Source organism: Sturnira hondurensis, unplaced genomic scaffold (assembly GCF_014824575.4).
Source record: "Sturnira hondurensis isolate 20B ecotype Veracruz unplaced genomic scaffold, ASM1482457v3 Scaffold0010128, whole genome shotgun sequence".
In the NCBI taxonomy this organism is placed as follows: Eukaryota; Metazoa; Chordata; class Mammalia; order Chiroptera; family Phyllostomidae; genus Sturnira; species Sturnira hondurensis.
The window spans coordinates 36,550,823-36,575,525 of record NW_028082759.1 but is presented as its reverse complement, the minus strand read 5'-3'; the positions used below and the strand labels follow the sequence as shown (position 1 = coordinate 36,575,525).

Sequence of the window (24,703 nt, the reverse complement as noted above, 5' to 3'; positions counted from 1 at the left end):
AGGCTGGGCCTTGCTACTTACCTACTGCTTGGGCCAAGGCTAAGCCTCAGTTTTGCTCTGTATAAGGAAATAACATCACCTGGGCTATTCTCTCAGTGGGTGATACAAGGGTCAGACAGTACAGTGAGAAGGCACCATATGAGTACTATATCAATGTATGATATTATTAAAAATGCAATGCTCAACTTTTGTAGTCTCTGAATTTTCTATTTGTTGTACTGGCTGCTTTGTTATTAGAAGTAATACTTTTGTATGTATTTGCCATAACCCATTTCCATATGGTAAGAATTCCTGACTTTAAAAAATATAATTTAGGCCCTGGCTGGATGGCTAAGTTGATTGGAACACCGGAGGGTTGAGGGTTCGTTCCCTGGTCTGCTGGGATACAGGAGGCCACTGCTCCATGTTTCTCTCCCACTGGTGATGTCAGTCTCTCCGATTCCCTGCCTCAGAAATCCAGTAAGCATATCCTTGAGTGAGGGTTTAAAAATATAGAATACACACACACACATATATATATATATATATAATTAACTGCAAGATATACAGTGTTTGAATGTAATGGAATATAAATCAGATGGAATATACCACTTACAAATGGTATAGCTTACCCTGGCTGGGCGGCTCAGTTGGTGGAGCGTCGCCTAGGACATTGAAAGGTCGCAGGTTTGATCCCTGGTTGGGACACATACAGGAGGCAACTGATGCATGCATGTCTGTCTGTCTGTCTGTCTCTCAAAATCTATAAAAATATCCTCATGTGTGGACTTTTTAAAATTCATAAATTTTTTAAAAATAATAAAATAAAATAAATGGTATAACTTTAGCGCTGGCTAGGTGGCTCAGTTGGTTGAATCATCGTCCTGTACACCAAAAGGTTGCTGGTTCCATCCCAGTCAGGGCAGGTGCAGGAGGCAACTGATCAATATTTCCTTCCCTCCCCCTCCCCCTTTCCCCCTCCTCCCTCCCCCTATCCCCAGTCTCTTTTCTCTCTGTCCCTCCCTGTCTAAAAATCAATAAACATATCCTTGGGTGAGGATTTAAAAAAAAAGAAATGTTATAACTTTGCTTTTATATAAAGTATTTCACATTGTCTTATCATAGTTTTAGGGAAGTTCACCACCTGTGCCACATGGTAATGATTTTTTTAGCAGTGAATGGATTTTTGCCCTTATGTAAATCTGTAAAATTTGTAAAGCTAAATAGACAAATTGATCTAAACAGTTTTTAGAGCCAGTTCAAAACAGAATGTTAAAGCAGTTTACAGGAGAGGGAAGTTTGGGCAAGTTGTACATTTTTTCTTAGCATATGTTAATGTTTTAGGATTTGAAAGCATGTTACTACATATAGGAAAAAATGGACTAGAATAGTCTTGCTATTTCACTTTTAAAATAGTTGCTGATAAATCTCAAAAGGTAATGTAGGTACAGAATAACGGGAATTGTACTAGAATAATGGAGAAGATGATGTTTTTACAGTAGAGCTGTGAAGCCTTTTGTGTGAATATATTGAGGAAATGTCAGGTTTTATGGTGAAACTGACAAACCAATGACTTAAGCAATGACAAAAACCATGTCATTTAACTTCTCAGAACTTGTTTCCTTTCCTGTAAAATGGGTTCATTGGCTTACTCTGAGAACAAAATTAGCTACTATGTATAATGCCTACCTAGTCGATCGGCATACAGGAAACATGCCATAAGCAGCATCTCTTATTATTCCTTAGGTATTGACCAAGAAGGGAGATACAAGACAGCAGTATTATGTGAGAGAAGGGTCCAACTATTAGCATCTTAAGAGATTTTACAGGGTTGGCAAAAGTAGTTTTACATTTGTTTGTATGGAAAATAATAAAATTAGTAAGTAATGATACACGAAGAAACTGCTTTGTGTACTCACAGGTATAAACCTACTTTTGCCCCACCCTGCATATACTGAAAAGATTGATAAAGTAGTAGTCTGGGGGAAATGTACAAGTTTAATTTCCAGGAAACTCCATCTTATCAAAAATTGCTTATAGGTTTTGAAATCCTGTTTTTAATATAGTCAGCATCGTCCACATAGTCCATAATTAATGGCTTCATATTTGAGTTAGGGAAGTTGAAAAATGTAAGGATGCTTGGGAAGCTTTCTGAAACTGAGGCTAGAGAAGAGGAATTAAAGGTTTCCAAGAGGAATGACTATTTTCTTCTGGAAGCAGGAGTTATGTTCCAGGTATTCAAGAATCTCAGTTGTGTGGGCCATGCAGATTTGGAAAACATAGTTACAACCACCTCGTAATAGTTTTAGAGGTTTGTTTATTTTTAAACATGACTTGTCTTAATGCCAACATTTTCTTTCTTTAAAAAAAAAAGAAAAGAAAAACAACTTAATTTTATATAAACCAGTGGGGAAGTGGAATTTGATATTCAGAAATTGTGCTTTTATCTTTTAGGTACTCTGTCAATTTAGTAATCACACGCCAACCTTTAACAAGTGCAAAATAGTTAACATCTCTGTATAACACAAACAAACAAAAAACTGGCCTGGTGATTGGTTATCACCTAATTAAAAAATAAGATATACCTGATGTTGCATACAACATAGAATTAAACAGTTCATTAGAGTTCATGGTAACCTATTCAAGATGTATTGGAATAAGTTGTTTTTTCTTGTAAATGGAGAAAAGTGCTATAAATGTCCAGCACTGTCATAAACACAGTAATTTCTACATTTTAGTGTATTACATATAGCTATAGTATGTTTTATTCCAAACTAGTTTGCCTTACTATTAATTGTAAAATTAGTTTAAGCCATTGCTGGCAGTGGTGTGTGGCTTAGGGGGCCTAGAAATGGTAGGAATGTGATAACTGGTTTAACTTTTCTATAAACGACTTGAGGATATGTAATTTGAATTTTTTCTCTTTTTATTTTACTTAATGTCACATGCTAAACTAGCTGGAGGCCAGACTTTAAATTTTATTTGGAAGTCTAGCATAAAAGTATGATCTGGTTTGGCGGGGGGTGTTGTTTTGTTTTGTTTTGTTTTTGGAATTTGATACTAAACTTTGAAGAATTACACTTGTCATTTTTAAGGGACTTTTTATAAAGATTTTGCTTATTTATTTTTAGAGAGGGGGGAAAGGAGGGAGAGAGAGAGAGAAATATCACCGTGGGAGAAACATAAGTCCAGATGCACCCTGACCAGGGATGGAGCCTACGCGCAGGCATGCGCCCTGACTGGAAATTAAACCAGGAACTTTTTGCTTTGCAGGATGATGTCCAACCCACTGAGCCTCACCAGTCAGGGCTGTAAGAGATTCTTAAAAAGTTGCCTTAACTATGTAGTGGGGACCTCATATACTAAACTAGAAACAGGGATATGTATATGTGTGTGTGTGTTTATGTGTTAATGTTTATATATATGAAGTCTAAATAAAGATTAAAAATGAAATTTATTCAGTTATCTTTATTAAAAATAATTTCATGAAAGCAGTGTTACCCAGGAAATTCATGCTATCATTCTACTCCAATGCATCTATAATTCAAATTGTAACAAGAAGCATTACTGGCCATTCACGTGACCTTTATATATCTTCCACAGTAGAAGCAACTCAGTTTAGTGTCACACCCTGGGCTTTATCACACAGACCCGACTTGTTTCCAGATCCTGAAATCTAGTATAGCAGAGGCTCAGCCATTACTTACCTGCTGTTCACCTCTCATTTTGCTGCTCATATGTCTGCTGTCCAGCCATTCCAAGCTTCTATGGTCCCTTGGCCCCCTTTCCTTTTCTCTAGTAAATTAACCCCCTCACTGCTTTGCTTTTCCTGCCAACTTTACTTATCCATACTCTCTCCAGGCCATCAGTCAGCTTCCTTTCCCACTTGGTCTTTCTCCCCATTCACCCTGCAAATATCCATCCATCTTTCCAACCTGCCATCTACCTCTATTGTGTCTCCCCATTCATGAATTATTGAAAGTTGCCCAAGAAAGGCACACACTCATGTTGCCCCCACACAGCATCCTAAATCTTGACCTGGCATCTGTCACTAGGTACCACTTTGTTCCTCTTCTCAGTTTGCTATGATGTGGCTTTCGCCCTCACTACTTTGTTGGAATTACTCCAGCTGTGACCACTGATGACATCTTAAATTGTGCAGTCCTTGCAGTCTTCTCTTGCCACATGTCTTTATTAACCATGTCTTTATTTACCCTTTTAAAATGATTCCCCCTTGGCTTTTGGGGCATCAAGCTCTCTTCCTTCTCTTTCTGCCTCTCTGGTCACTTCTACTTTGCCATCAGCTTTTTCTCTGCCTGCTCCACAATTTTACGTCCTACTTGTCTGTGAATACTGTACCCTGTCCATAGATGATTTATGTACTTCCACAGCTTCAAGTAAATACAACCTGTAGCTAGAGACACCCAAATCTTTAAGCTGGGGTCTCCCTGCCCAGTTCCAGGCTTAGGCTTTAGCTGCCTGCAGAAATCTAAATTTATCTAGAACTTGGTTTCTTCTCTTTTCCCTCACACCTGCTATTCCTTCTGTATTCCACATTTTTGTTAATAACTTTACCCTTCACTTTATGTAAGCTTTGGTACAGAATCGTTGAATCTTGCTTACAAGCCTTACTCTGCCTCAAAGTTCCACCCCTGTCCCACTACTACTGCCTTAGTTTGGACTTTATTGTCTTTCAAGTGCTTTCTTGTAAAAATGTTATACTTGCATACTTAATCCAGTTTATATTTTATCTAATATTTATTCAGTAATGTTGATCCTTCACCTAAACATGTGCCGGTCCGTATGCTGCTGTCTAAGCATATGGTGATGAACAGAAACAAGTGTAGTCCCAGCTCTCAGGGGGCTTACTTCTAATGAGTGGGACAGAAATTATTAAAATAATCACACCGAGAGTGTGTGTTTTGAAAGCAGGCAGTACTCTTAGATAATCTAGCAAAGTGCACGGCCTGCTCTAAGAGACAGGGCAGGCTTCCTTGAAAAGGCATGGTTGAACTGGGGCCTGAGGGGAAGGTTCCCCAACATTTCAGGTAACTGTACACAGCAGACCGTGTGGCAGGAGGAATGGAGGAGCAAGGGAGCAGGAGGAAGTGGCCAAAGGTGAGGTGAGAGGCCCAGGGGAGGGGTCAGACTATGTATTGTTTGTCCTACAGGCCACATTGGAGATTTTGTTTATCCTAGAAAGAACTGGATGTCAGTGAAGGATGTTTGGGTGGAGGGAGACCAGGGGAGAGGTATTCATCAGAAGACGATTCTGATTGCAGTGTAGAGATCTGAGGGGACCTGAGAGACCACTTGCTAAGCCACAGTCAGCCACCTTCCCAAAGAGCACATAGGAACTTCCCTCGCCTCAGGATTTTCCGGTCGTGCTAGAATAAATAAAAGCCAAACTACTTAGCTCACAAACAAGGCCCTTTCTAGCACTTGATAGCCTTTTCTAGGCTTCTACCACTTCTGACGTGTGCCCTTGGCAGGCCTGGGTTCATTGCTACTTGGCTTCTGCACTTTCTGTCTTCACCACCTGTGCTGCCCTCTTCATCCCCTAGTCGACTTAACTTTTCCAACGAGAAGGCGCCCTTACCCTCCCCACATCCTCTGAGAAGCCTTTCCAGAACATGCCTCATTCCCCACCTAGGAAAACACCAAAAACCAAAACTGTGTGTTTATCTTGAGTACCCACTGGCACTGATTCTACAGTATTATCATGATTTTGGCTTCCTGGCCCAAGTGAGCTCCTAGTCATCAGGGTTTATATCATTCATCTTTATTGTATTTCCTTGTCCAGCACAGTGCTGGTACCTATAAATATTAAGCAAGCATTCCACTTTTCTGTTCTGACCACTTTAGTTTTACCAGTAGTCAGCTCAGTTAAATATTTATTGACCACTTAGCTATGCCAGGTGTGTGGGAGAGTAACACACACAGCACAGAGCCTACCTTTGTTTTGTTAAGTATATTTTTATTAAATACAGTGCATCCAGTACTGTGTACTGTCATGTTTTGAAGCAATATTTAGTTACATTGAAAAGTATGATATAATGTGAGGTGGGAAAAAACAAGGTATGAAATTGTATACATGAACTTATTCCAAGTTTTATAAAATATTCATACATTCATTTTTAAAAGCCTGAAAGGATATGGAGTTGACTTTTTTTTCCAGACCCTGCCTTTGATCCATTTTTGTCATGGCAACTGTGCTTTCATTTCTTTTATTAATTTACATTAATTTTTTTCTAGGAACCGTGTGTTCATTGTACAAGTCTAGATTAGAGAAACTACCTGTCAAATCACTGTTTAATGGAACCGCAGAGAATGTTTCTTTTGAAGTCTTAAAATTAGAAGTGAATTATACAATCTCATCTAAATTGAAGATGCTCAGGCGAATTCTGCAAATCCCCACCCTCAGTTCCTTGGTGATCGGGAATTACACTTGTGCATGTCAGCATGCCCTTGGTTCTCAGATTTGGGGATAGAGGTGGTAATATTTCCCCCAGACTGCTATTTGGGAGGTCCTAATTGATCTTTTTTTTTTTTTTCTGTCTAGGTAACAGCAAAAGCTGCTATCATTTTCGTTACTCTCCAGTACAATGTGACCCTCCCTGCAACGGGTAGGTAGTTTCCTTTTGAAACTTTCTGCTTAAGTGGAGTTCACTTGGACAAACGGAAGTGTCCGTGGTACACGAGGTTCTGCATTAGCTTTCATAAATCTCACTCATGAGTAGACTGAACATTATTTTGGTGGTTTTGTAGAGTAAGGTCTAATATATTTGGTTGGCTTTACCTGTATATTATATGGAAATCAGTTTTTTATGTGTTTAATGTTTGTTTTATATTTTTGTAAATAGGCTTAAAATTTCACCAAAGAATCTTTTTTGCCTTCTCTTTCCTCTGATCTTTTCATAAGAAAATTCTAAGCATAGATATTTTACATTTGCTAAGTATCAAAGTTTAATCAAGGATTCTGAAGGCACAATGTTTAGGTTCAGTTTTTGTTTTGTTTTGTTTTTATAATTTTATTTACTTATCTTTAGAAAGGAAGGGCAGGAGAGAGGGAGAGAAATATCAATGTATGGTTGCTTCTCATGCGTTCCCTGCTGGGAACTGGCCTGCAACCCAGGCATGTGCCCTGACTGGGAATCGAACTGGGATCTTTTGGTTCGTAGGCCCGCACTCAATTCACTGAGCTACACCAGCCAGGGCTAGGTTCAGTTTTTTTAACTAATGAGTTATGTTTTGGACCTATAATAACAATCCTTTTAAGCCTATTTTTATTTTCAGTTTTCTGTTGTGCTCTGCCTATAACATTATTTTAATTAGAGAGTATGTCAGTTAAGTTCTAGATGGGATTTGCGCCAAAACTACACTTTTAGGTTGTATTTCAAAAGGTATTCTAAATTATGCTATGTGAAAAACAAGCTGTTACTAGAAGGTGACTGTGGTTGAATGCAGTAATACAATAAACTGGCATGGGTGTGGGTGGGGTGTTCAGTTCACTCAGTTAGTAAACTTCCATACTATCGAGTTGCGTTTTTGTCCCGTTGTGTAGTGTTGTAAGTATTTGATTGAGTTAAGTATCAGATAACGGAGAGCCCCCAGAGTGGCGTTGAAATTTGCATACGCCAGAGAAGAGTGAGCAGTTGCGCCAGTTCCCGGGTGTCGGAGCAGTGGGCTCTGTTGTGTGGTGGGCCAGAAAGTCGGGTTCGATTTTCCTGTAAAACAAAAGACACGCTTTTCATTTTCACCAATCGCTTTTTGATTTAGATATTTTGAGTATGTTGGTTATTTCCCGCTGTTGACTTCTAGTGGGTAGAGGCCAGGGGTGCTGCTAAACACCACAGCAAAGGATTATTTGGCCAAAATGTCAATAGTACCAAGAAACTTGATGAACTACTTCTGACACATTCAGTCAATCACAGGACCTTCTCCATACACTGCACATTTTTGTTTTGCATTTTTACCTTTCTTAATAAAGCATAATATGCCAAAAATGTTGCATATTGTCCATCTTCAGTATTAAAAGGGCTGCACAAAAATTCACCAGTTTTGATAAGTTTTTTAAACGCATGCCGATATGACAGCTATCACAATACAGTCCAACAAAATTGTTTCAGATGAAGTTAAGGACAACTAAGCATTACTAGAGACACTGTATGGGAAAAAAACTAAATGAACTTTTTGGACAGTCCAATAGATCAAAGCAGTCAAATATGGGTTAAATCACTTTTTCCTTCAGAATCATAATGTAGTGTATAGTTGGAAAGTAGAGGTAGAAAGTAGAAAGTTTCAAAGTTCTTTAAAAATACAGGCAAATGGGCTAATCTCTATGCCTGGGATGTCAGTTTTACAGTCTTCCCAAGTTGCTGAGTGTGGCCACCCCTCCCATGTTTTTTGGTTTTTAATGGCTGTGACTAACATGTGTCAAATCTTTGTAAGTAATTTCAGAAGCTTTTGATTTTTACATAGTCTCCTCGATTTTTGTTGTTGCCATGACTCAAGATGTCCAAAAGTGAATTACCATAGTGTTTCTGTAGTACTTATTAGATTAGTCATCTTTTGTTTGTTTCCATAACTATGTTGTACTTAGTGCTGTTTTTATAATCTCATGTATATTTTTGTGTATGTCCTTTTTGGCCTTCAGAAGAACAAGCTACTGAATCAGCGTCTTTTTATTACTATGGTATCAAAGATTTGGCTACAATTTTCTTCTACATGCTAGTGGCGATAATTATTCATGCCATAATTCAAGAGTATGTGTTGGATGTAAGTATACAATCTTAGAAATCTATACTTTGTAAAATACTAGCTCTCCATACTATGATTGTCATATATTAAATATATTTTATAATCTTAATCATTGATTGTTTTTATTTTTAGAAAATTAACAGGCGAATGCACTTCTCCAAAACAAAACACAGCAAGTTTAATGAATCTGGTCAGCTTAGTGCATTCTACCTATTTTCTTGTATTTGGGGCACATTCATTCTAGTATCTGTAAGTATGTTTAAATTTTTGTCTCTTAAAGTATTTACATTATATACCCAGAACAGAAAATGGTGTCCTATTTTTTAGTGTAAGCTAACCCTGAATCTTAGAAAATCTCTCTTCTTTTGTGATCTAAGATTAGGAATTCCGCTAATGAGCTAATGTAAAGCAAGTTTCATTGATAAATCTCTTTTAAGTTAGTTTTTATACAGCAGAAATTCTAAACTATGTTTCATGTTTCAGAAAGCCTTACTTATTTTTAGTTAATTGAATATTATTTTTATACCTTATAGTGATTTGCAGATATCTCTGTATTAGCAAAAGGGTAAGATGTCAGTGATACCTCTGCTAGGTTACTTGAATTGTGACATTTCCCCCTTTAAAAAAAGTTCAGACATTTTTCAAGCAACTTCAAATGTTTATTAACTTTGCAGGTAAGGCTTTCTAAATTTTAAGTATATCATTCTAACTAATGATGGGGGAAGGCTGTATCAACCTTAGTATTAGTATTAGTACTCCAGAGTTCATGTATTTTTAAGTTTGTCGGGACATAATTTTTTTCATCACCGTGTTAGAGATGAAAAACTAGGCAAAGTAAATTTTCCAGGGTGCAACACTTAATGTTGGAAACAGGCTAAAATACAGCCTGTCGATCCAGTGCTCATTCCACTTTACTCTGCTATTTTAATGATACTTACAGATATGTGTGTATTTCAGCTTAAAAGCTATCTTATAAATTGTTTTTAAAAAACGAAAGTTACATTTCATTGGGAAAATATTCTTATTAAAGATAGATCACTTGAGGTTTTTTTTCTTACACAATAATTCTCACTGACTAGATCTAGTTACCTAAGAAAAAGATTTGGTGAGTATGTGGACATAATCCTATAAAACTTGGCAGCACCTGGATCTTCTGTCTCCTGACTAGTGCTCCCTCTTTCCCGAAATCCTCCCTGATGACCCGAGATGAAATCTCTCCCGCAGCTGGTATAGCTCTGCTATGTACCGTGTCTGTTTTGGGTTGTTTCATGCTTGCTTGCATGCATGTACTTTTTACCCCACTGGATTGAAAGAAGTTAGAAGGCCAGGAATTGTGTCGTATTTGACTTTGTACCTCTCATTGATTTTCACTTCACTAAAGTAAAACATTCAGCTGAGTTGACAATAACTAAAAAGTTTGACCTAGGGGGCTCTTTGGAATTTGATGTGCAAGAAGTGAAAATACTGGCTTACTTTCCAAGAAGTTTGCATTATACTAACAGACTGATTTTTATATGTTCTTTCTTAGGAAAACTACATCTCGGACCCAACTATCTTGTGGAGGGCTTATCCCCCTAACCTGATGACGTAAGTCATTTCTAGCAGACTTTTCTTAGTTAAGGACCACGGTCATGTCATTTTTAAGCAGAATTAATTCTTACTCTTTTAGCGCCTCAGACAGATTCATACAATTGTATGTCTTTGGCAGACCTGCTGCCATTAAAAAAAATTCCTGTATGCTTTTTTCAGAAATAGGATCTTTTCAACTTGTTTGTTAGCTTGAGAAGACTGATTATAACAATAATCTCTAGTTTAGTACTCTGTGTGCTTTCTTTTCCCTCCTTTCTTCTCTTCACTGCTCCATTTTCTCCATGGGTTTGCTCTTTTTCTTTAACTTCATCTGTTCGCTCCTTCCATTTTTCATTCTCTTATACACCAAGCTTGAGGGTAGGGACTATTTCCTTTTCATCTTCCAGCCCCCAAGGTTTTTGTACAGTGCTGTAAGGAGCTCAGTGGTTATAAAGGCGTTCAACTGAAGTACTCATTCCCCAGGGCCAGCTCTGGTACAGCTATTCCACATTTTTTCTGTACTTAGCCTGTATTATCTTTTCCTTGCCTGAGTTTGTCATTGTGGTGTCTGTTTTATGTGGTATCCATACATCCTTTTGGCTGGTCCATAATCGTGTCATTTATGTCTTAATTTTGTGCCCGTGCCCACCGACACTGCCTTGACTGCAATGGAAACTCTCTCTTTTTGTTCTATGTCCGTTGTCATGCCAGGCTGGAGGTGGTGATCACCACACGATTCAGTAAACGCACTGTGGTGTGAGCATCAGAGAAAAGACGTGAAGGGAATACTGTGACCATGTGCATCTTCATATCTTCAAGTCCAGCAGTAATATCCACTCTGCTGACTTGTTCTGACTCTTTAAAGTTACATTAATTCAGCGAACTTTTACACGATGGGTTATAAGCATCATATTTATATGGGACTGTATTTCTCCCTCACTCCCCTGGAAAGTAGTTTAGATTGGCTTCATATTTTCTGTTTTAGACTTCCGGAGGAGAAGGAGAAGGGAGAATAAAGAGAAGGCAGAGGTGACTGGCGGGGTACAGTGTACGGGGGAGACTAGCGATTCCAGAGTGATTAGGATATGTCTGCCAGGGAACCCTTCTCTGCCTGATTCCTCTTTAATCCTGGGTTGCCTCCGTTTATTTGAACTCTCAATGTTTCAACCAGGTAGAGTTATCATATCTCGCTAAGGAAAAAGTCGAGATATTGGTAATTGGGGTTATCCTAGTTTCAGGTGACTTTTAATCTGTCCGCCTTTGCTTTTGTGTCAGTCTTGTGCCTTTCCACATCCCTTTTGATGAGACCTTACGGGTCTGCATTTAGATTCCCTCAGTCGTATCCCATATGTGTTCAAAGCTAACATGACACGCAAGTCATTATTAATTAACTAATAGACAAGGGCCTCTGGTTCTTCCCAGCTAGCTTGCATGTTAACAGGTTTCTTCAGATGATGCCTTTGCTTCTGCTGTGTAATCCAGACGGGTTGACTAATGGTGGGACTCTCCCAGGGAAACAGGGGAAGTGGCTGAGGGAGCGGTGTTGAAAGGTAAACAGTGTTTATTGTAAGGGCACCTCAAATGATAACACAAAGGTAACTACTTAGTATATCCTCATTTTCAGTGTTTGTTTTTAACTTTATTTTTAAAAAATAATCAGGCTTTGAAATGCATTTTGTACTTTCTTGTGTTATACAGGTTTCAGGTGAAGTTTTTCTACATTTTACAGTTGGCTTACTGGTTTCATGCTTTTCCTGAGCTCTACTTCCAGAAAACTAAAAAAGTAAGCTGGGATTTTCTGATTTTAAATTTATCATGTCATTTTTTCCTTTTCTGTCTCTAACTTCCCACTAACTTCAGCCCTTCCCCTCCTCTCCTCCCTGCTCCCATCTTTCCACAAAGATTAGGTATCCTTAGGTATTTATTGGGTGGAAAAAACCTTTAGTCACTATTTTAACTTGGGAGGGGGGTCTTTTACATTTGAAATGTCAATTGTTCATTTTTAAGTTATATTAGTAGTAATTTAAAATAAATTAAAATTTGAAATGTAATGTCATATTCTTGGTATAAGTATTAATCAGATTTACTACAACTAATGCTTCTGTGTGTAATTCCCAAAGAAAAAACCAGTATTGAAAAAAGTAAACCATAGTTAAATATTCACTGGTGAAGCTTTTCCTTACCTGGGTGGAGAATGCCCTTTTTGGCATGTGGGAAAGGTGTTTGTTTTATTTGGACAAATAAACTCCTGGAGCACTGCGGTGTTCTTTCTTCTGGCCTTACCCTCAGTGCTTCTGAAGTCAGATTTCCGTGGTCTCACGAAGCAGCTGTATTGAACTCTTCCTTCTGTGAAATCTGTACTAGCTCCCTGTTGCTTTAAACTAAACTAGAGCTGCTGACCTGTGCTCTGGGGTCTCTCATCTGTGCCACCTCCTCTGGCCCCCTTTTCTTCTGCTCTCTCCTGTGCTTTATTCACCTTAATATTCTCTAATTTTACAATGCTAACACATTGGTTTTTTCTCCTGGAATACCTTTTCCCTATGATAAATTAATGAAGCACTTTTATTTTCTTTAAGGGGGAGAGATTGTTTTAAAATTCCCCTGTATGAAATTATACATAAGTGAGGATGTGGATAAAGTAAGTTTGCTCATGAGTTAATGGCTATTGAAACTGGGTTGTGGGTACATGGGGATTCATTTAACTCCCTGTTTGTGTATATAGTTACATTTTTCCACATTTAAAACATTTTTAGTTACCTTATTTTAAGAAGTTTCCCCAAGGAGAAGTGTTAACCACCCTTCGAATGACCAGTTTCTCTCTGCCTTCTCAAATGCCACAATCACTTCTGTATGTGCTGTAAACAGTTAATTAATGAGTGTAGTTTCTTGACTCATTACTGTTTTGTGTTTGTATTGTATGTGTCTTTTCATCATTGATGTTGTCTGCTACGACGGAAAAACAGCACCAAATTAAAGTTCACGTACTATGGCTTGAAATTTCTTTTTATGTTTTCTTTTATAAAGTAGAATGTTTTTTCTACTTTTAAGTAGATTGTAAGAATTAGGATAATGACATAAAACCTCTGATCTAGAACTGTCTTTTTTTTTATTTTTAATCCTCACCGGAAGGATTGAGGATCAATGTTTATTGATTTTAGAGAGGCAGGGTGGGAAGAGAGAGAAACATTTATCAGTTGTCACCCATACCCACCCCAACTGGGGATCAAACCCACAACTAAGGTATGTGCCCTGACTGGAAATTAAATCTGCAACCTTTTTGTTTGTGGTACGATGCTTTGGGTAACTAAGCCGCCCATCCAGGGCTGATGTAGGACTGTCTGAAGATAATATTCTTAGACTCAAAATGTCCAGTAGCTCTTCCATATTCACTAAGCACCCAGTGTGAACCGAGATGTCCTAGAGCTTAACTGTCTAAAACAGTAGCCACTAGTCACATTTAAATAAATTAAAATTAAACAAAAATGAAAGTGCCTTTCTAGGTCACACTGGGCCATCTCAAGTTTTACTAGTAGCGTGTGGCTACACTACCATGTGGATAGCAGAGAAGAAAATGTCTCCGTCACTGCAAAAAGTTCTTGGGACAGCACTGCTGAAAATATCATAGTGTCTTGATGTCTTAGTACCATGGCTCGGATATTTAAAGCTTTCTCATGTACTTTTATACCCGTGGACCAAAATATACCTTTGGGTTTCGCTATTAATTCCTATGTCTATATTTTGTTCATTGACCATGTAAGTAGAGAGGAATCTTTCAGAGTAATTGTTCATTTAGTTCTCCAAGCTCTTTTCTTATCAGTTCCTGCCAGATGGCATTTCTCCAAAAATGCAATCTAATTTTTATGGGGTAATTTGCATAACTTAGAACTTAACTGAAACTATTTTTAACACCTACATATTACAGTCAAAAGTAACTGTTTCAAGTAATTAACATAGCTTGAAAGTAACAGCTGCATATGTGTTAAACAGTTTCTTAAAATTTACTTTGAAAATTATTTTTGGAAGAACTCTTTACTGAAAGAAACTAGTGTAGTGATTGTTTTGAACCAAACCTGCAGAAAAATGGAGAAAGGGACACTGTTGGTACCAGTTCAAGAGGTTTGTGTTAGTCATGAATATTTCAGTTTTTCTTAAGAAGAACATTTTAATTACATACAATATATATGCTTCAGTATACAGTCCCCCATTTTGCCCACGAGAAGATTCAAAATGTAACTTCTTAGCCAAATTGAATGTATGAAGTTTTGGGGAGATATGGATGAGGCATCCAGATGTTTATTTCTACTATTCAGTTCATTTAATTATACATACAAAAACTGTCGTATACAGGATATTAATTTAGAAATAAGACCATTTTCCTTGTTCATACTTTATGAAAATTATATTCACACTTCATATGCAACCTTGTTATTATATCATTTATCACTAGAGCATTTATCACTTTTGAATCCTCTAATTCGGTTTTTCAAAGTGCATTATTTTCTTACTGACTCCCCCACCAAACCTCTATAAGCATTTAGAAATGATGCTGACTGAGATTTTGTAGATTCCTGTAATGGGAGAGCTTTGAAAATACTTAAATATGAGATGGCTCCATCTGTGGTTTGAGGGGGAAATCTTTGCCTTACATTTGGGCATATATGTGATGCTCAGTTTAAAGTAAAGTTTTTCAGTACAGTATACTCAAGGAAAGCTTTTTATAAGAAAAATACAGAAGTTCACTGAAGTATGTGGTTGACCTTTTAAATAAAAAGTTGTTGGAATAACAACCAAAAATGTCACTTGAAATTATTTATAATTTTGGAATCTGGTTTGATTTAGCATTCCATATTAGATTTTCCTTGGAAAGTGAGAATATCAGAATTTTAAGTCATTTTTCCATGATTTCATTCTTCTGGAAACCACGTGAACATTAGCATTGAGAATATATTAGCAGCCCTGGCCAGTGTGGCTCAGTTGGTGGGAGCAGCATCCTGTGGCCGGAGAGCTGCAGGCTTGCTCCCCAACCTGAGCCCCTGTGGGAGGCAGCCAAGAGTGTCTCTCACACTTCAGTGTTTCTCCTGCCCCGCCCCCCACTTCTCTCTCAAAGCAGTGAAAAAAAGTTCTTGCGTAAGGATTGAAAAAATAAAAAGAATATATAAGCAGTTGGCAAAGCTTTTCCAATGACTCATTTTCATTATATATTTTTTCATTTGAATGTAAGAAAGTTCTTAATCTTTAAACAAACAAGCAAAACCTCATTTCTGGCTCCTGGTATGAAAAGTTTATTTACATAACAAAATCTTATATAGCGTATCATGCATCAAGCATGTATGTACCGTATTAAATTACTTTTATACACTACAGCTAGCTGTTCTGGAATGGTTATGAGAAAAGAGATAGGTTTCCCTTTCTCCTTTGGTACGAAGTATTTCATCCGAAATTTGAAAACTATGTGGAGAGGACCTTAAGATAGAGTATTCAGAGAGACACTTCTCTCTCCAGTTGGGAGAGCCACTATACACTTGGTATTGCGTCTTGGGAGTTTTCCCTGAGAGTCCCCAAACGTAGTTCGACTGTCTTGTGTTTTCTAACACTTGGTCTTTGTTACCCTTCTTACTAGAGGAGTGCTTTCTGTTTCAGAACTACACTTACAAAATACCTACTTTTTCTCACAAGACTCATGAAGTAACTCTCTACTGAAATGACACAAAGCTATATACATACAGGTTCCCCCCACTGTTCAAAAGTAGAGTATTTCTGTGAAACCTTTCATAAGAAGAAATGCCTTAAAGCAAAGAAGCAATTTGCCTTGCTGATGATGCACAACATAACTCAAGGTTAAGCACAAGCACCCAGACCCGGTCCAGAGCCCTGGTGGCCCGACGCTGAGATCCAGGAAGGAGTTCCCAGGGAAGGCCTTGGTGGGACTACCCGCTCTTCCCTAGTGCCTCGCTGCCAAACATGCTGAATATGCTTCTCGCTTGTTGCCTCTTCTTGAGCCATTCTCTTTGGATTTCTTTCAGTTATAAAAGCAGATACTAATGTAGTCTTTTGTAAAAGCGAAGTGGTGCAGAATGACCTTTGGAAAAGCCAGGGGATACCTATATATGGAAAACTGCCAAAATCAGAGAGCATAGAAATGCGAGGTACAAGCATTTCATAAATCAACCAGTGTTTGTTGGGTTCAACGCTGTATTTTGCTAACATTCTTGACTGCAACCCAAGATGAAAACTAGATTTTACATCATAATTCTATGTGTATATGTGTGTTTGTGTGTGTAAAATCTGGAGTAAAATTTTCATGGAACAGTACAGTGGGCTTGCTGTGCACTGTAGCATTTTCTATTCTATTTCACATTTTAAAAGAGGTTAGTGTGACCTTCTAAACTGATTTCATGATCCATTAACAAAAACACACTGCTTCTAGGATAACCAGATTCCTAGGGACCGTGGAAGAATAAAAGAAGCAAAACTAAAATGTGGGTACTTGACTTACAGGGTTATTAAGAAGAGGATGAATATATAATTAGGTGGTATCCAAAGTGAGAAGATAAAATTTTAACCTTTAATTTTAATAACTAACTAATAATAAAAGGGATTAAAAGCATGAGCTAAATCTTAGCCAAGTAGCTCACTTGGTTAGAGCATCATCCTGATAAGCCAAGGTTGTGGGTTCAATCCCCCGTTAGGGCACATACAAGAATCAACCAATGAATGCATAAATAAGTAGAACTATAAATAGATGTCTATATGTCTCTCTCACTCCCCCTCCACCTCCCTCCCTTCCCCCCCTCTAAAATCAATAAATCTATAAATAAAAGCATAAGCTAAAAAATGTAAATACTGTTTTAGGTAAACAAAAGCAACTCGACTGCTAAACAAAGCAATTTTGACATAGAAGGACATTATCATAGTGTCATTTAATAAATGTTTATTATAAAAAGAAACATAGATCTTAGCACTGAAAAAGATTTTTAGTTCATCTGACTCAAGCAAACCCAGGTGTTACTCACATGTTACAGGAGAAGTAGCTGAAGCCAAACGAGGTTAAAGGACCAGTTGAGGCCGTGCTGTAGGTTCGGATGAGCAGCGCGGGTGGGGTACAGCGGCAGAATAGCCTTCGGGTCGTCTATAATAGTATGCTTTCGCCCTGGCACACTGTTCCTGAAGAACAGTGTTTCAGCGTGTTTCCTCTGTAATGCAATCTTCTGTTTACAGGAGGATATTCCTCGGCAGCTTGTCTACATAGGTCTTTACCTCTTTCACATTGCTGGAGCTTACCTTTTGAAGTAAGTTGGGATTTTTTGTGGGTGAATAGATGAACTGGGAAGATAGTATGGTCAGCTGTCTTAACTAATAAGTAACTTTTACATTTTAAATTTGTTGTTTTGACAGCTTGAATCATCTAGGACTTGTTCTTTTGGTGCCGCATTATTTTGTTGAATTTCTTTTCCACATTTCTCGCCTGTTTTACTTCACCGATGAAAAGTACCAGAAAGGGTAAGTTGGTTAGCCATCCTCTTCCTGTCATTAAAGCCAGTGCTGGTCTTGTCAAGGGCCGTGCTGTGGGCAATTATGGTACTTTATAAGTTGTTAGTAGCAGCTTTAAAGATGGTATTTATTTACTTTTAGGGAGGAAAAGAGGGAGAGAAACATGAGTGTGTGAGAGATACATTGATTGGTTGCCTCTTGCAAGCCCCCAACTGGGGTGTGAGGGCCTGGCCCACAACCCAGGCGTGTGCCCTGACTGGGAATGGAACTGACAACCTTTCATTTCACAGGCCAGCACTCAGTCACCGAGCCGCACCAAGCAGGGCACGTAGCAGCTTTAAATAATACGAAACCAATAGCAATTCAGGCTGGTATTTTACTCCTTAAAATGGAGCCTTTCTTAGGCCAGAGAGAGGTTATGTTGGAACTTAGCATTCTGGAGGTTTCCGGGGTTTACTTCTCTAACTTTTCCAATCTTTCTTAATGCAGGTTTTTCTTTTGGACAAGGAATAATAATAGGGAAGTGAACTTTAAGGAGAAAGTGAAATAATAGATCATATAACCTTAAAGATACTAAAATATTTTGGTGGGAAAATTGATCCGAAAACCAAATTGAAGCAGTATGACTGTCAAATCTTTAAAAGTAGAACTAAGACTCTTAAATGATCATTGGTGTCCTTTTTCCAGCACAGTATTTGTTGTGTTTTGTCCAGCAGTTTTCAAAAATATTATATAAACCAGTAGTTCTGAGGATCATTAATAGTAGTTAAATTTAAAAAATGATAAGCTAAACAAAAAATAAAGCATTTTTTACTGAACTTCTAGAACTTTAAATAAGCTGACGTGTTATCTGCGAGAGTGCGCTAAAACACAGCATCTTCCACACATTTTACTTGCAGAATCCTTTTTGCAGAAAAATAAGAAATGTTGTTTTAGTATACATTTATTTCATAGAATCTGATTCCTAGTAGAATGTTTTCTTATTGTTGCAATTTTATGAATTTGACTTATGCTATTTTTCTTCCAGATTTTCTCTGTGGGCAGTTCTGTTTGTTTTGGGAAGACTTCTGACTTTAATCCTCTCGGTACTCACTGTTGGCTTTGGCCTTGCAAGAGCAGAGAACCAGAAGCTGGATTTCAGTGCTGGGAACTTCAATGTGCTGGCTGTCAGGTACGTCAGTCTGCCCTTTGTAGAGCTGTATAATGTGTAGTTTATCATATAAATTGCCTAAAACATAGGGAGGTTTCGGGGAAATGCTCATTTGATTTGATTTTATATCTGTTTTATACATCTCAATTTAAATATCAAAGCATTTATTTAACTTCTGGGATTGATTATTAATTAGATAATTATTTGTTAACATAATCTTGGGAATTTAGCACTAAATACTACCAAAACAAGATAGACTATTCAGTAGCACTATTTTGATGCATCCTAATACTTCATTTGTTTTTTCATATTCTCAGAATTGCTGTTTTGGCATCGATTTGCATTACCCAAGCATTCATGATGTGGAAGTTCATTAATTTTCAGCTTCGGAGGTGGAGGGAACATTCTACTGTTCAGGCACCAACTGCAAAGAAGAAACCAACAGTGACAAAAGGCAGATCTTCTAGAAAAGGAACAGGTTTGTGTTCAGTAAGCAGTGAAAAATCTAGAGTAGAAAACATCTTTAAAAAGTGTTTTGGGTCTTATTTATAATCTTACTAAGATTGAGAGTCCTATAAAGAAAGTTTTAGTCTACTTTGAAGCAAAAGTAGAGGCAAAGTAATCTCATCCTCTTCTACAGTTTGGTGATTCCCTAAGTGTCAGTTATTTCTCTCAAAAGCTACCCACTCAGTTTCTCTCCTAAGTTTTCCCTGCTTGATTACTTTGAGCCACTAGAGACCAGAGTATGAAATCTGTCCAGAAGGTATCCAGCCATGCACTATGAAAAAGAGACATTCACTGAAGAAGACACAAGAAGCATTGTACATAGGACAGTGACGCCTCAGTCCCCTTCAAAGTGGACACCTTGGGACCTCACACAGTTCTCCTAGTCTCCATCAGCTGCCCCATCATATTTTCCTGAATCTCAGCGATGGTCTGAAATGTCTTCCCTTTCAAAGGTGATGTTAGTTGTGGGGAAAGCCATAAGTTGCAGGGTACCAAATCTGGGCTGTAGTGGGGCTGAGTCACTTAGTGATTTGATGTTTCCCTAAAAAACTGCACCAGACGTGATAGCTGAGCAGGCACATTGTCACGGTGAAGCTGCCAATCACCCGTTGCCCCTAGCTGTGGCCTTCTGACTCATCTGAATAGTTTCCATGGAGGAATGTTCAAACATAATGCAAAATTTGATGTAGAGTTGTTGTTCTACTCGCTTAGTTATTTTGAATATGATGGTCACATGGTATATACACTCACTCAGTGGTGTCTGCGGGCCCCATACAGTGAAGTCATTGTTCAGGCGTGCATATTCCAGTCCACTCTCCTTGGCTGCCAAGGAGAGTTACACCAGCGTCACGCAAACCATTCTCATTATATTAACAATGGCTGGGTTTTTTCCAGACAGACCTTGTATATGGGCAGTTCTAATGAATAACTGACCCAGGGAGTGATAGTTTGTGCTTGCAGGCATCTTACTCATATTTTAAAAAGAAAACCTCTTCATAGCTCTTTCCCATCTACCCTTGCATTCAAAGTGGAATCGTTTTTTTGCTTTTGTTTTTTAATAACACTTGATTGCTTGATCCTTTTCTGGACATTTTATATAAATGGAATCATATAGTATATGTGGTCTTTTACAAATAACTGGTTTCTTTCAGTTCCCATGTTTTTAAGGTTCATTCACATTTTAGCATGAACTGATAATTCATTCCTTATTTTGGCCAGATAATGGGTTGGCCGAAAAGTTTGTTTAGTTTTTTCCATATGATGGCTCTAGTACATCTTGGACTTCATTGGAAACAATTTTTTTGATTGTATTGTGGCAGCTGTTATATCAGTGTGCATTTTTTAAAAACTTATCAAAATGGGTAAATTTTTGTGCACTCATTTAATATTAAAGACAAGAAAATGCACATTTTCAGCATATTGTGCTTTATTGTTTCAAGAAAGGTAAAAATGCAACTCAAATGCAAAAAACATTTGTGCAGTGTATGGAGAAGGTGCTGTGATTGATGGAACGTGTCAAAAGTGGTTTGCAAATTTTCTTGGTACTGTTGACATTTTAGCCAAATAATTCTTTACTGTGGGACTGTCTTACACATTGGAAGATGTTTAGCAGCACGCCTGGCCTTTACCCACTAGAAGCCAATAGTGGGAGACAGCTGACATACTCAAAATACTCAAATCAAAAAGTTATTGGTGAAAATGAAAAAAAAATGTGTTTTTTTTTTTTTACAGAAAAAACTAAACAGACTCTTTGGCCAACCCAATAATGTTCCATTGTATGGATATAGCATGGCTATGGTATTTTGTTTATATATTAGTTGATGAATATTGAGTTCTCACTTTTTGGCTGTTATGTATGAATAATGCAGTAAACATTCATGTACAGGTGTTCGTTTGATGACCTGTTTTTCACTCTCTCAGGTATATACTTGGGAGTAGAATGGATGGGTCATATGGTAAATGTATATTTAACATTCGGGGGGAACTACTAAATTGGTTTCCAAACTGGCTGCACCATTTTACAATATCGTTTCACATATCGATACGTACTTGTCCCTGTACCATTGTTGAAAAGACTCATCTATTGAATTAATTGTATGTCTGTTCCTATACCAGTACCACACTCTTAATTACCATAACTTTCTAATAAGTTTTGAAATTAGGAAATGTGTGTTACCTAGTTTTGTTCTTTTTCATGTTATTCTGGGTTCTTTCCGTTTCCATATGAATTTTAGGATCACCTTGTCACTTTCTGCAAAACTGTCTAGGCTTTTGATGTGGATAGAGGTTTCAGATGTATAATTCTATAATAGTCTTCTACATATTGTATTCTGTGTTCACCACCCCAAGTCAGGTCTTCTTCCATCACCTAGAATGTTCTTTATAGGAAGGTTTCTAACAACAGATTCACATTCTTTAATCACATTCTTTAATAGATAATAGGATTATTCAGATTTTCTATTACTGTACCTCTTTTGGTAAGTTGTGTTTTTGAAGGAATTTGTTTATTTTGTCTGATTTTACAAATGTATTGATGTAATATCATTCATAATATCCTCTTGTTATCTTATTACTGCCTGTAGGACAGCAGTGATTTCCCTTTTCTCATGTTGTTAGTAATTTATGTCTTTTTTTTTTTAGATTTTATTTATTTATCTTTAGAGGGAAAGGGAAGGAGAGAGGGAGAGAAATATCCATGTGTGGTTGCCTCTCGTGCGTCCCCTGCTGGGAACTGGCCTGCAACCCAGGCATGTGCCCTGACAGGGAATCAAACTGCAATCACGTGGTTTGCAGGCCTGCGCTCAATCCATTGAGCTACACCAGCCAGGGCAATTTATGTCTTTTTCCATCAGACAAGAACCAACATCTGTCACTCTTTGTTGATTTTTCTCACTCGTGTCATTTATTCCTGTTCTTATTTTCCTTTTTTGGATTTCATTTGCTACTTTGTTATTGGGGCTTCCCTTCTTGAGATGGATCTTTAGGTTTTTGATTTTCGTCACTTTATGTAAATTACTTGCAGTTAAGGACAAACTTTCCCCTTCTGCACCACTTAGGTATATTTCACAAGGTTTGTTATGTCTTTTTCATTATTATTCAGTTTAAAATATTTTCTAATTCCAGTTGTGATTTCTTTCTTTGACTTCTGGGTTATGCGTGATACAAGTGCATTGTTAAATTTACACATGTGTAAGCATTTTCTAGTTTTCCTTTTGTTACTGAATTCTAGCTTAATTCTACTTAGGTTAAAAAACATATTCAGAATGACTTTGTTGAGAGACTTTCATTATGGCTCACCGTGTATTTAGTTTTGTACTTCAGAAGGGTGGGTAATCAGCGTTTGTTGGGTATTGTGTTGTCAAGGTGTCAGGTCACGTTTGTTCATTGTGTTGTGCAGTCTTTTATCTTTACTGATTTGTTCAGCCAGTTACCGCAAGAGGTATTGACCATTTCTCCTTATAGCTTGTATTTTTACTTTAAATATTTTGAAGATGTGTTACAGTTTCATCAAAATTTAGGGTGGTTATAAATTCTTGTGGAATTTGTCCTTTCTCTCGTTCATCTGAACTTACTCAAGCTATGCCATCTGTCATGTGGTAAACTAATTCTCACAGTGTATCTTTTCATATATGTGTTTCTAGTTTAAAAATTTCTAAGCCCTTAAATGTAACTTGTGTCTCTTATAAACAGCATAGAGTTGGATTTTTTTTTCACTCAGTCTGTTAATTACTGTCTTTGTTTTGGGCAGTTACCCTGCTCTGTGTGATGTCGGGCTTCCTGATTCAAGGCTTGGTTTCTTTTTGATACTTGGAGTGTTTCTTCAAACACTGCCTCGGCCTCATTCTGATTCCCCTGTCCTTCTCGGACTCCCGTGTGTGTGTGTGTGTGTTAAATAACTCCTGTACCCTGTTTCTTGATTAATATCTTTTCATTGCTTTCTGTATTTCTCATTCTTTTTTATCTGTTTTGATCTGAGTATTAATTAATCTAACTCACTAATCTCTTCTGTTGTGCCTAATCTGCTATTAAACTCATTTATTAAATTTACATTTGATTACTGTATTTTATAAGTTCTGGGATTAAAGATTTTAGTTCTCCTGTGAAATTCTCCATCCTTTTTATTTATTTTTATTAGTCATTGTTCTTAGCAGACAACTGCAGGTCTGAGTCTACTGAGCATCTGTTTCTGATACTTTTTTTCTCATAGTTTTAGTCATTTGGTCTTGTTTTCTGGCATGCTCGCTAATTTTTAATTTGTGTTAATAAGTTTTGTGTGAAATGTGTGGGAGCTCAGGATAAATTGGTACAAGTTCTGGATTGAGCATGGGTGGATCATTCTACCTCACCAAAACTGGTCTCTTTGTAATTTGCTCTCAATTCTAGGACGGGAACTGTTTGTAAGGGCTGTTGTTCCTGATAGGCCCTGAATTCAGGTTTGTGTCTTCCTGTCCTTGCGAGGCTCCCCAGATCTCTGCAGATTTGTATTTCTTAGGAGTTGCTTTCTGCTGATTTCTCTGAGTCTTACTCGGTGTGTGCACATATAGTAGTTGGAAAATATCTTGAGGGAAAAATACACGTAGCTGCCTTGGTTCTTTTTCAAGCACCTTTAAAGACCCATTTTTGTATTCAACTTTAATAGGTATTTTTGGAGGGAGGGCTAGTGTGACATCAGTTATTCCATCATAGTTTGAAAAAAAGGCCGTGATATACTCTTAAGCATAAGAGTTAGCATCCTTGATGCCAAATTTTAGTATGTAATAAAAAAACATACTCCCAAGAACTTTGCTCTAATGTGAAAGGTTCTTTATTTCTCCCAAAAACACTCGTCTAAAGACTGTTTTCAAATTCTTGAAATTGTTTCTTAGAGTGTTTTTTTCTGATTTCCCTTTTTATTTTTTTGAGATCTAATGACAGTATAGTTACTTTTCTTTTAATTTGCTGCTTTTACTTTGGTGTTTAAATCAGGTGTTTGATTGGTGAAATGCTAGTACTGGTACCCTGGCCAGTGTGGCTCAGCTGTGGTTGGAGTGACCTTTATAAACCGGAAGGTCACAGGGTTTGATTCCTGGTCAGAGCACCTACCTGGGTTGTGGGTCGGTGCCCAGTCAGGGATCGTGCAAGAGGCAGTCGATGTTTCTCTATCACATTCATGTTTCACTCCCTCCCTCCCTCCCTCCTTCCCCTCTCTCTAACATCAATAAGCATGTCCTAGGGTGAGGATTAAAAAATAATAATTAAAAAAATTTT

General features: G+C 37.6%; 1 protein-coding gene across 1 annotated transcript in view; it reads left to right on the top strand.

Moving 5' to 3' along the window:
• TRAM1 (translocation associated membrane protein 1) overlaps positions 1-24,703 on the top strand; it is a 28,057-nt gene that overhangs the window by 1,602 nt on the left and 1,752 nt on the right. The window contains exons 2-10 of the mRNA XM_037058690.1: positions 6,542-6,605; positions 8,636-8,757; positions 8,872-8,988; positions 10,268-10,326; positions 12,007-12,091; positions 17,527-17,597; positions 17,704-17,808; positions 18,827-18,970; positions 19,267-19,427. Coding sequence (XP_036914585.1) covers positions 6,542-6,605; positions 8,636-8,757; positions 8,872-8,988; positions 10,268-10,326; positions 12,007-12,091; positions 17,527-17,597; positions 17,704-17,808; positions 18,827-18,970; positions 19,267-19,427 — 928 coding nt within the window. The remainder of the gene's footprint in view (positions 1-6,541; positions 6,606-8,635; positions 8,758-8,871; positions 8,989-10,267; positions 10,327-12,006; positions 12,092-17,526; positions 17,598-17,703; positions 17,809-18,826; positions 18,971-19,266; positions 19,428-24,703) is intronic.